General features: G+C 41.5%; 1 protein-coding gene across 1 annotated transcript in view; it reads left to right on the forward strand.

Moving 5' to 3' along the window:
- The window catches only part of SRD5A2 (steroid 5 alpha-reductase 2), a 55,669-nt gene extending 49,763 nt beyond the window's left edge, over window positions 1–5,906 (forward strand). The window contains exons 4-5 of the mRNA XM_004325095.4: window positions 544–694; window positions 3,456–5,906. Of these exons, the coding sequence (XP_004325143.1) occupies window positions 544–694; window positions 3,456–3,522 (218 nt within the window). The 3' untranslated portion in view covers window positions 3,523–5,906. The remainder of the gene's footprint in view (window positions 1–543; window positions 695–3,455) is intronic.
- Window positions 5,907–11,345: the final 5,439 nt, after the last annotated feature.

An 11,345-nucleotide genomic window follows, 5' to 3' on the forward strand; every position in this document is an offset into this window, starting at 1 on the left:
GCAGCTCCCACTCTGTACTTTAAACTCGAACGAGTGTACTGCTTTGCAGAAGTGGGAGGGCAAATGCCAAAGGAGAATCTGACTAATTCTCACATCAGTTCAGGTTGTTATTGTTTTCACGTGGTGTGTTCTTTTAACTTGTGTATGGTGGACGTGCTGTGTGGGTGTCCAGGGAAGGAGTGAGAAAGTGAGTGGTAGCTGGAAATGTTGCTTAATAGAACGAAACCATCCCCAACCTCCTGCACCTCATCCTTGTCCTGTCCAGAGCCAGTAGCCCAGCAGTTGTTGGAGATTTAGATGGAGCCCATGCAGCAGTTGGGGCCACTCCTCAGAACATTCCCAGATGTTCTGAGGGCTACAGGATGCTGATGCTGTTTTCCCTTCTCCCCAAGAGGATTCCACCAAACTCCCATTACTCTGAAGGCAGTCTCCAGCCCCACATTCATCCTAGGTTCCCTTATGTATTTTGGAACAAAGCACAGGGGTTTTAATGCAGCACTGATCTAGGACTGATGATTGACTTGTTGATTCTTCTGCACGCAGGTGGCTTGTTCACGTACGTTTCTGGAGCCAATTTCCTTGGCGAGATCATTGAATGGATCGGCTATGCCCTGGCCACTTGGTCCCTCCCAGCACTTGCATTTGCATTTTTCTCACTTTGTTTCCTTGGGCTGCGAGCTTTTCACCACCATAGGTAAACTTTTCAATCAAGGTGGCAGCATCCATGTAGCTTTCTTCTCCAAACAGGGTTTTATTAACACACGGAGTCAGATATAGACACGGAAGAGATTTTTTTTTTTTAACAAGGTAAGGTTGATACAATTATCCAGACGGATGAATTCTGACCTTTTGGATTTTCACTGAAGTTGAAATTTAGCTGGATGGCAGTAACAGTAACAATTTTTTTTCTTTCTATGAGCAAAACCAAACCCAGGTAGATAGGAGCACCAAAGTGACTTGGGAAGCCACATGCCCCCTTGTTGAAGAAGGCTTCCCAGAGAGAAGCACTCGGTGTCCACATGAGTTAGTTGACCCCGGCTCTGTGCCCTCCTATCAGGCTTATCTGGCAATGGCTGCTGTTTGGCAGTGGGCTACAGGTAAGAGGAGGTACAAGACGTAGATTCCATTTCCATGCTTCAATTCACTTCCGCCACATCTCTCCAAGTGTGTTCCATAGGTGGGAGCCCAGGTTGCACTTTCCAAAGCTTCACAGGTAATTCTGAGGTACAGCCAGGATGGATAACCGCTGGGGAAAAGTACTAGCCCTGTACCTAGTGTGCCTACTATTTTTAATTCTAGGTTTGATGCTAACTGTTCAGGTAATCACAGAGCCCTGGAAACTCTAGGATTATTTTCTTGGAATCTGTGTAATACCAGGGCTTATTTTGGTACTCTCCTCCTTCCTCTACCTCCACCCTCCATAAATCATTACCAATGTTATTGCTGGCTTCCTGGGAAGATAGGGTCAACAATTATGTACTTGTGTGGTGCAGTTTCAGGACTGTGCCATCTGTTGGGGAATGCTGGGAATTGCAGGGGTTTAGACCCATTCCCCTGTAGGTCTAGCCTAAAGCTTTACTAACTCCTCCCTCCCTCCCTCCCAATCCCTGAGCCTGGGATGGGGTGGGGACAAAAGAGTTAAGGAAAAGTATCACTGGAAGGGAAAGGGTTACATACTAAGTTGCTATCAGGCTGTAAAGGCAAATGTCAGATCCCTTTGCTGAAATGGGGCTGGAGGAAAGAGAAAGCCTGTGGTTACTGGTGACAGAGGGGATGGATGCCCAAAGAGAGAACGGGCTTGGAATCAGGACCCTGAAGGAACCCCTTATACTCCTGCATAGGTGTTTTAGTCCCGCTAATGATTAATTTCAAAGTTTTGAAGGTTTAAATAAGAATGTGTTCTTTTCCTTGGAGTGGAATTTATGCAGAGACCTGTGAGAAATGAATGAAACAGCAACTCCTCATGATCTATTCTTACCCCCTCCTTTGCTTGGTGGGGAAGGGCGCCGGAGGGTCCCCAGCCTGGAAGGGGGTCAGTGTAATAGTTCTCCCCCATTCAGGTAGGCCTGTTGCCCACCAGAGTCAGAGGGGCAGGGGAGAGGACAGGGCATCAGCCAGCAGTTGGAGGGGCCCTGAGAAGGTGGCCTGCACTGGGCTTGGTCGGGGAGGGATAGCAATCCCACCAGAGGGTTCTAGCTAGTACAACAGCAGAATCCAAACTGAGGCCCTGTCCTATTATGGCAGCCTGCTTCAGAGGGAAGGGCGGAGGGCATCTTTTCACAGGGCTTACTGCAGTTTGTGAGAGGCAGCTCAGCAGACCCCAAATCACAGCATGGAAAACCAGCCACCTCCTGTGACATATTAATACTATTTGTCCCTCAGTTCAAACTATGGTACTTGAACAGAGTGTATCATCTTAATTATAACTTGAGAGCTGCCAGCTTCAACTAGGTAAGAGAACAGCCTGGTCACTTAAAGGGAAAGCCTTTTTACAAGATGTATTAGTCTCCCTGGGCTGCCGAAATAGATGACCACAAACCGAGTGGCTTAAAGAACAGAAATTTATTCTCTCACAGTTCTGAAGGCAGAAGTCTGAAATCAAGGTGTGGGCAGAGCCACGCTCTCTCTGGAGGCTCGAGGGAAGAATCCTTCCTTGTCTTTTCCTAGCTTCTGGCAGTGGCCGGCAGTCTTTGGTGTTCATGGCTTATAGCGGCCTCACTCTAATCCCTGCCTCTGTCTTCACGTGGCCTTCTCCCATGTGTGTGTGTCTCTGTGTCTCTTCTTCCCCTTCTCATGAGGACACCAGTCATATTGGATTAAGGGCCCACCCTGCTCCAGTATGACCTCATCTTAATAAATTATATTTGCAGTGACCCTATTTCCAAAATAAGGTCACATTCTCAGGAACTGGGGGTTAGAACTTCAGCATATATTTGGGGGGAACACAATTCAACCTATAATACAAGGTAACATTTTTTTGGCGTTTCCCAGGCCTCACGAAGGGATATTTTTCCTGGGAACATGACCAGTTCTCTAGGGTTAACGTTGCCTATGCTCTTTGGGGTCTCTGGTTCCCTGTATTTCTCGGTTGAATCCACTGAGTACTTCTCTCTGGCTATGATGTATTTTTTATTGGGTAAAATATACATAACATAAAATCTACCATTTTAACAATTTTAAGTGTATAATCCAGTGGCATCAGGTACACTCATCATATTGTGCAGCCACCACTGCTGTCCTCTGGCTATTACTTTTTATTTCTCAACATGAGAAGCTTCAACATCTACAAGAGATAGGATGCAGGAGGGAGGAAGAAGATAAATAGATGGCCATCTGGAAGAGTCAGACCCTGAACAACTGCAGGCTGGTTTGTAACAGGGATTCCAAACAGATCAAACCTCAGTCGTTGACCACTGCTTGGTTGTATTTATAATTATTCCTCTCTTGTCTTTTAGATTCTACCTCAAGATGTTTGAGGACTACCCCAAGTCTCGGAAAGCCCTCATTCCAGTCATCTTTTAAAGAAACCAAATAAAAAGGGAACAAAGCTCCCACAATCCTTTTGAAAACCATCAAGCTGCTGAACCTATAACTTTTTTTTTTTTTTTTTTTTTTGCGGTATGCGGGCGTCTCACCGTTGTGGCCTGTCCCATTGCAGAGCACAGGCTCCGGACGCGCAGGCTCAGCGGCCATGGCTCACGGGCCCAGCCGCGCCGCGGCATGTGGGATCCTCCCAGACCGGGGCATGAACCCGCGTCCCCTGCATCGGCAGGCGGACTCTCAACCACTGCACCACCAGGGAAGCCCTGAACCTATAACTTTTAAAAGTCCCATCGTGTATATGTAATAGGAGGCCTCTGGTGTTCTGGCAGCTGGCCTGAGGATTCTGCATGGGCCCGCTTAGTGTTTCCTCCCATCCTCCCTGTCCAGATCTCCTACTGAAGCTTCAACAAGGCCCTTTTTTTTACGCAAAGACATCTACTTAGCTATTCCTCCTAGAAAGTGCAAAGTTCCCTATGTATTTTTTTCTTTGAAAGACCCAAGTACAGGTGGCTTTATACCTGCTCTGTATCCATCTAAGACAGCTCGGTAGTTGAGAAAGTTTTGAGTTGAGGGCAGTGCTTATAGAATTTATTAAAGGTGCACATTTGACACGTATACAGATCCGCAGCGATTTAAATTCTGAAGCTGCACGGACCCAGAGCAATTTTTCTTCCAAATGAAAACGCACTCACGTGGGTTTTCCTTAGTTAACTGTGAAAAATGTGAAATGATTACGTAGACTTTTAATAGGGGAGCTCTGTCTTCATATTGCTGAAAATGCAACAACGCATTGACCCCATTTCAAATTTGTGCATTGTCTTAGTGCCTCTGTCTTCCTGAAGAGTCCATAATCCCTGTTAGAGATATCATAGGCTAATCCAGAAAACTGGTGTGGGTTTTATTGAAGGTCAGATTTTAATGACCACAGAGAAGAAGAGATGACTCTGGTTGACTACAAAGAGCAGAAAAGTGTTTTACAATAGACCACAAATTCTTATATTCTTAGAAACTGGTGGGAATATCCAAATAATGAGTGTCGGATAAGGAAATCGCCGAATAAGAGCACATGTTGTTTGCCTGGACAAGACATGTACAATGATGGTAAAGCATCTCAGAAGCACCCAACAACTCTTCCCTTCTGGAGTTTCTGCATCACAGTCCTCAGGATCTGATCAAGAAGGCGTTCCCTAGGGGTGCCTTGAACATCAGTTCTCAAAAGTCCTGGGAGCAGAGGCTGAAAATTGCAACCGGAGGGACACCTTTAGGCAGAAAACCTGCTTTGTTTGGCTCTGACAGTGTTTCTCACATAGTCTGGTTTTCTTTTCTTTTCTTTTCCTTTTTTGTGGTACGCGGGCCTCTCACTGTTGTGGCCTCTCCCGTTGCGGAGCACAGGCTCCGGACGCACAGGCTCAGCGGCCATGGCTCACGGGACCAGCTGCTCCGCGGCATGTGGGATCTTCCCGGACCGGGGCACGAACCCATGTCCCCTGCATCAGCAGGCGGACTCCCAACCACTGCGCCGCCAGGGAAGCCCCAGTCTGGTTTTCTTTTTTTGTTTACATTCAAAGTTTCCAAAATTTAAAAATTAGGAGGTTTCTGCATTCTCTAGTGTCCTTTAAAAAGTTGGAGGATCTGGACCCATGGAGCCAGCTAAGAGCTGGGACTGATCAGCTGATGGACATCAGAATTTGCAACCTTGTGGAGGGGTCACCCTTGCATGGGTGCTGAGACTTTGGGCTCTTTAGGGAAGGGGCTGAACATTCATAATTAGAATGTATGATGATATTTGTCTATGTAGGTCTAGGTTTGTACTCAGCATTGGTAATATTTAGCAAACCCCTTTGAGAATGAGCACCAGTTTTATCAGATGTAGTGCTAAGTGCAGAAATTCACTAGGATAAAACACACAGGACACTCAAAAGATCTGAAGATGATGTACATTACTGAAAAATATAATCATATATATACATGTTTTGCTGTTTAAATGCCTCTCAAATCATGGATGTTAAGTAATTTTTTTGAATTAAAAGATCCCCAGACTCACGAAGATTTTCATAAAGTGTTGAGCTGTGTTTGTTCCCCCTTTATTTCTTTTTTCCTCCAAGTGTTGCTTCCTTTTTTTCTCTTCTCTCTTCATTTTGCCAGCTTGAAATTCAGGGCTCTGAGCTGAAAATAAAAGAGAAATATGACTTATAGAGCTTGTCACACAGCTAAGAACTCCAAGCAGGTGCAATAAAGGCGCAGGAGAATGTGCTAAGGCTGGATGCCCCTCCTCGTGTTCAGGCATACACGGGGGAGTGGGAGAAACACACTCAGTGAAATAAATCTTAAAGTGTAGCTTGGCCTCTGTGAAATAAAAGACTCCCTGTTCTCTCCATGACATTGAAAAGTGCCTTTATTAAATCCTTTATCTTATTACTATGTAAAACATCCTTGAAATGTAATGAGTGCTCAACAAATGGTAGCTACTATTGGCCCAGTGTGTGCAATCTCAGGACGAAACTGCTATTCAGCAATCGCATTTTTTTGCCACTAGAGGGTGCTCTCTAGAATTTTATTTAGGCCAACCCTGATTTACTTAGGAAACGCATGTCTGGAAATTTAAGAAATTCTACTGTCATTTCAAGTTAACATGATCGTGGACCTCCTTAATTTAAAAATAGGGTAGAATAACTTTTATGTAATTTTAAATATTTTCTTGATAACTGAGGTATTCTCTGCTGTATGGCTATTCAACTTGATTTCTCTGTTTAGGTCCAGAATATGTATGCAGAAGGAATACAGTAAAGGTCTGGAGCCTTGCTCATCCCTAAACGTATTTCCCCTTTCTCCTAAAACTGGAGTGCAGCAAAAATATGGTTAATTTAGGCTTCTGTGGAGTGGTTTTTGAAATTAGGGGCTAAAATATGACAGTGGCTTTTCCTGGTGGGAATGTTTTCCTACTGGCCTGTAGGAGGTGCTGTAATGTTTTGTTTTCAGAGTTAAAGAGCCAAAGCACATTTAAGACATCAGCTAAGATTGGGATTGACATATACACACTACTACATATAAAATAGATAACTAATAAGGACCTACTGAATAGCACAGGGAACTCTACTCAATACTCTGTAATGGCCTATATGGGAAAAGAATCTAAAAAAGAGTGGATATATGTACGTGTATAACTGACTCACTTTGCTGTACGCCTGAAACTAACACAACATTGTAAATCAACTATACTCCAATAAAAAATTTTTAAAAATAAAGTAATAAAATTATAAAAAGTAAAATAAAAGATAAAAACAGGCAAAAAAATGTAAAATAAAACAATCAAAACAAAACAAAACAGTTAAAAAAAAAAAGACATCAGCTAGGTCCACCCCTTTGTATCACAGATGCAGACACTAAGACCCGGTGTTAAATGCCTTCCAAGGTGTTGCATAGCTGGTCTTAACTTGTCCCTTTAAGGATCAGAAGTCTTCTTTTCTTTGTAAAGCACAGCAGACTTTTACAAGAGAGACCCAGCAGAGCCTACACAGATAGGTGTGAATTTAAGGCCTGAACATGCTCATGCACTCAGCAATCATTTTTGAGTATTTATGATGTGAAAAATGGTAAGGGGTGGGAGGATATTGTTGAATTAGACATGACTCTTGCCATTTAGGGGCTGCCATTTGGATTTCTGAAGAACTCCTGCAGGAGAAAAATAGCCAGAGCTTAAGTGCTGTGTCACAATTCAGATACACACTGATTTTCCTGGGCATTGGGTGGAAACTGTTTTTTTCACTCTGTGGGGGAGGATCTGGCTGAGGCCCTTATCTTCAACCTATTTGATAAAATGAAGGTGTAGTAGAGATGACATTTGTGTTCAGCATGGAAAATATATTAACTCACAACTTCCCCTCATCCCAAACACTTATCTTCATACAGAGCAACATTGGTTCTGTCATGTTCAGAAGGAGAAAAGACTGCTAATGAGAAATTTGCAATTAAATAGTGACTTAGGTGGTTTAAACTCTTTCAAAAGCCAATAAATAAACGTATGATTTTACTGTCCTGTAGTTTTGCAATATCCATCTTTTTTTTTTAAACAACTTTATTGGAGTATAATTGCTTTACAATGGTGTCTTAGTTTCTGCTTTACAACAAAATGAGTCAGTTATATGTATACATATGTTCCCATATCTCTTCCCTCTTGCGTCTCCCTCCCTCCCACCCTCGCTATCCCACCCCTCCAGGCGATCACAAAGCACGGAGCTGATCTCCCTGTGCTATGCGGCTGCTTCCCACTAGCTATCTATTTTACGTTTGGTAGTGTATATATGTCCATGCCGCTCTCTCGCTTTGTCACAGCTTACCCTTCCCCCTCCCCATTTCCTCAAGTGCATTCTCTAGTAGGTCTGTGTCTTTATTCCTGTCTTACCCCTAGGTTCTTCATGACATTTTTTCCCTTAAATTCCATATATATGTGTTAGCATACGGTATTTGTCTTTCTCTTTCAGACTTACTTCACTCTGTATGACAGACTCTAGGTCTATCCACCACATTACAAATAGCTCAATTTTGTTTCTTTTATGGCTGAGTAATATTCCATTGTATATATGTGCCACATCTTCTTTATCCATTCATCCAATGTTGTACACTTAGGTTGTTTCCATCTCTGGGCTAGTGTAAATAGAGCTGCAATGAACATTTTGGTACATGACTCTTTTTGAATTATGGTTTTCTCAGGGTATATGCTCAGTAGTGGGATTGCTGGGTCATATGGTAGTTCTATTTGTAGTTTTTTAAGGAACCTCCGTACTGTTCTCCACAGTAGCTCTATCAATTTACATTCCCACCAACAGTGCAAGAGGGTTCCCTTTTCTCCACACCCTCTCCAGCATTTGTTGTTTCTAGATTTTTTGATGATGGCCATTCTGACTGGTGTGAGATGATATCTCATTGTAGTTTTGATTTGCATTTCTCTAATGATTAGTGATGCTGAGCATTCTTTCATGTGTTTGTTGGCAGTCTGTATATCTTCTTCGGAGAAATGTCTATTTAGGTCTTCTGCCCATTTTTGGATTGGGTTGTTTGTTTTTTTTGTTATTAAGCTGCATGAGCTGCTTATAAATTTTGGAGATTAATCCTTTGTCAGTTGCTTCATTTGCAAATATTTTCTCCATTCTGAGGGTTGTCTTTTGGTCTTGTTTATGGTTTCCTTTGCTGTGCAAAAGCTTTGAAGTTTCATTAGGTCCCAGTTGTTTATTTTTGTTTTTATTTCCATTTCTCTAGGAGGTGGGTCAAAAAGGATCTTGCTGTGATTTATGTCATAGAGTGTTCTGCCTATGTTTTCCTCTAAGAGTTTGATAGTTTCTGGCCTTACCTTTAGGTCTTTAATCCATTTTGAGCTTATTTTTGTGTATGGTGTTAGGGAGTGATCTAATTTCATACTTTTACATGTACCTGTCCAGTTTCCCCAGCACCACTTATTGAAGAGGCTGTCCTTTCTCCACTGTACATTCCTGCCTCCATTATCAAAGATAAGGTGTCCATATGTGCGTGGGTTTATCTCTGGGCTTTCTATCCTGTTCCATTGATCTATATTTCTGTTTTTGTGCCAGTACCATACTGTCTTGATTACTGTAGCTTTGTAGTACAGTCTGAAGTCAGGGAGCCTGATTCCTCCAAGTCCGTTTTTCGTTCTCAAGATTGCTTTGGCTATTCGGGGTCTTTTGTGTTTCCATACAAATTGTGAAATTTTTTGTTCTAGTTCTGTGAAAAATGCCAGTGGTAGTTTGATAGGGATTGCATTGAATCTGTAGATTGCTTTGGGCAGTACAGTCATTTTTACAATGTTGATTCTTCCAATCCAAGAACATGGTATATCTCTCCATCTATTTGTATCATCTTTAATTTCTTTCATCAGTGTCTTATAATTTTCTGCATACAGGTCTTTTGTCTCCTTAGGTAGGTTTATTCCTAGATATTTTATTCTTTTTGTTGCAGTGGTAAATGGGAGTGTTTTCTTGATTTCACTTTCATATTTTTGATCATTAGTGTATAGGAATGCAAGAGATCTCTGTGCATTAATTTTGTATCCTGCTACTTTACCAGATTCATTGATTAGCTCTAGTAGTTTTCTGGTAGCATCTTTAGGATTCTCTAAGTATAGTATCATGTCATCTGCAAACAGTGACAGCTTTACTACTTCTTTTCCGATTCGGATTCCTTTTATTTCCTTTTCTGCTCTGATTGCTGTGGCTAAAACTTCCAAAACTATGTTTAATAAGAGTGGTGAGAGTGGGCAACCTTGTCTTGTTCCTGATCTTAGTGGAAATGCTTTCAGTTTTTCACCATTGAGGACGATGTTGGCTGTGGGTTTGTCCTATATGGCCTTTATTATGTTGAGGAAAGTTCCCTCTATGCCTACTTTCTGCAGGGTTTTTATCATAAATAGGTGTTGAATTTGGTCGAAAGCTTTATCTGCATCTATTGAGATGATCATATGGTTTTTCTCCTTCAATTTGTTAATATGGTGTATCACGTTGATTGATTTGCGAATATTGAAGAATCCTTGCATTCGTGGAATAAACCTCACTTGATCATGGTGTATGATCCGTTTAATGTGCTGTTAGATTCTGTTTGCTAGTATTTTGTTGAGGATTTTTGCATCTATGTTCATCAGTGATATTGGCCTGTAGTTTTCTTTCTTTGTGACATCCTTGTCTGGTTTTGGTATCAGGGTGATGGTGGGCTCGTAGAAGGAATTTGGGAGTGTTCCTCCCTCTGCTATATTTTGGAAGAGTTTGAGAAGGATAAGTGTTAGCTCTTCTCTAAATGTTTGATAGAATTCGCCTGTGAAGCCATCTGGTCCTGGGCTTTTGTTTGTTGGAAGATTTTTAATCACAGTTTCAATTTCAGTGCTTGTGATTGGTCTGTTCATATTTTCTATTTCTTTCTGATTCAGTCTTGGCAGATTGTGCATTTCTAAGAATTTGTCCATTTCTTCCAGGTTGTCCATTTTAGTGTCATAGAGTTGCTTGTAGTAGTCTGATGATCTTTTGTATTTCTGCAGTGTCAGTTGTTACTTCTCCTTTTTCATTTCTCATTCTATTGATTTGAGTCTTCTCCCTTTTTTTTCTTGATGAGTCTGGCTAATGGTTTATTAATTTTGTTTATCTTCTCAAAGAACCAGCTTTTAGTTTTATTGATCGTTGCTATTGTTTCCTTCATTTCTTTTTCATTTATTTCTGATCTGATTTTTATGAGTTCTTTCCTTCTGCTAACTTTGGAGTTTTTTTGTTTCTCTAATTGCTTTAGGTGCAAGGTTAGGTTGTTTATTCGAGATGTTTCCTGTTTCTTAAGGTAGGATTGTATTGCTATAAACTTCCCTCTTAGAACTGCTTTTGCTTCATCTCATAGATTTTGGGTCGTCGTGTCTCCATTGTCATTTGTTTCTAGGTATTTTTAAAATTTCCTCTTTGATTTCTTCAGTGATCACTTCGTTATTAAGTAGTGTATTGTTTAGCCTCCATGTGTTTGTATTTTTTACAGATCTTTTCCTGTAATTGATATATAGTCTCATAGTGTTGTGGTCGGAAAAGATACTTGATACAATTTCAATTTCCTTAAATTTACCAAGGCTTGATTTGTGACCCAAGATATTATCTATCCTGGAGAATGTTCCATGAGCACTTGAGAAAAATGTGTATTCTGTTGTTTTTGGATGGAGTGTCCTATAAATATCAATTAAGTCCATCTTGTTTAATGTATCATTTAAAGCTTGTGTTTCCTTATTTATTTTCATTTTGGATGATCTGTCCATTGGTGAAAGTGGG

This window comes from Tursiops truncatus, chromosome 14, assembly GCF_011762595.2.
Source record: "Tursiops truncatus isolate mTurTru1 chromosome 14, mTurTru1.mat.Y, whole genome shotgun sequence".
Taxonomy (NCBI): domain Eukaryota; kingdom Metazoa; phylum Chordata; class Mammalia; order Artiodactyla; family Delphinidae; genus Tursiops; species Tursiops truncatus.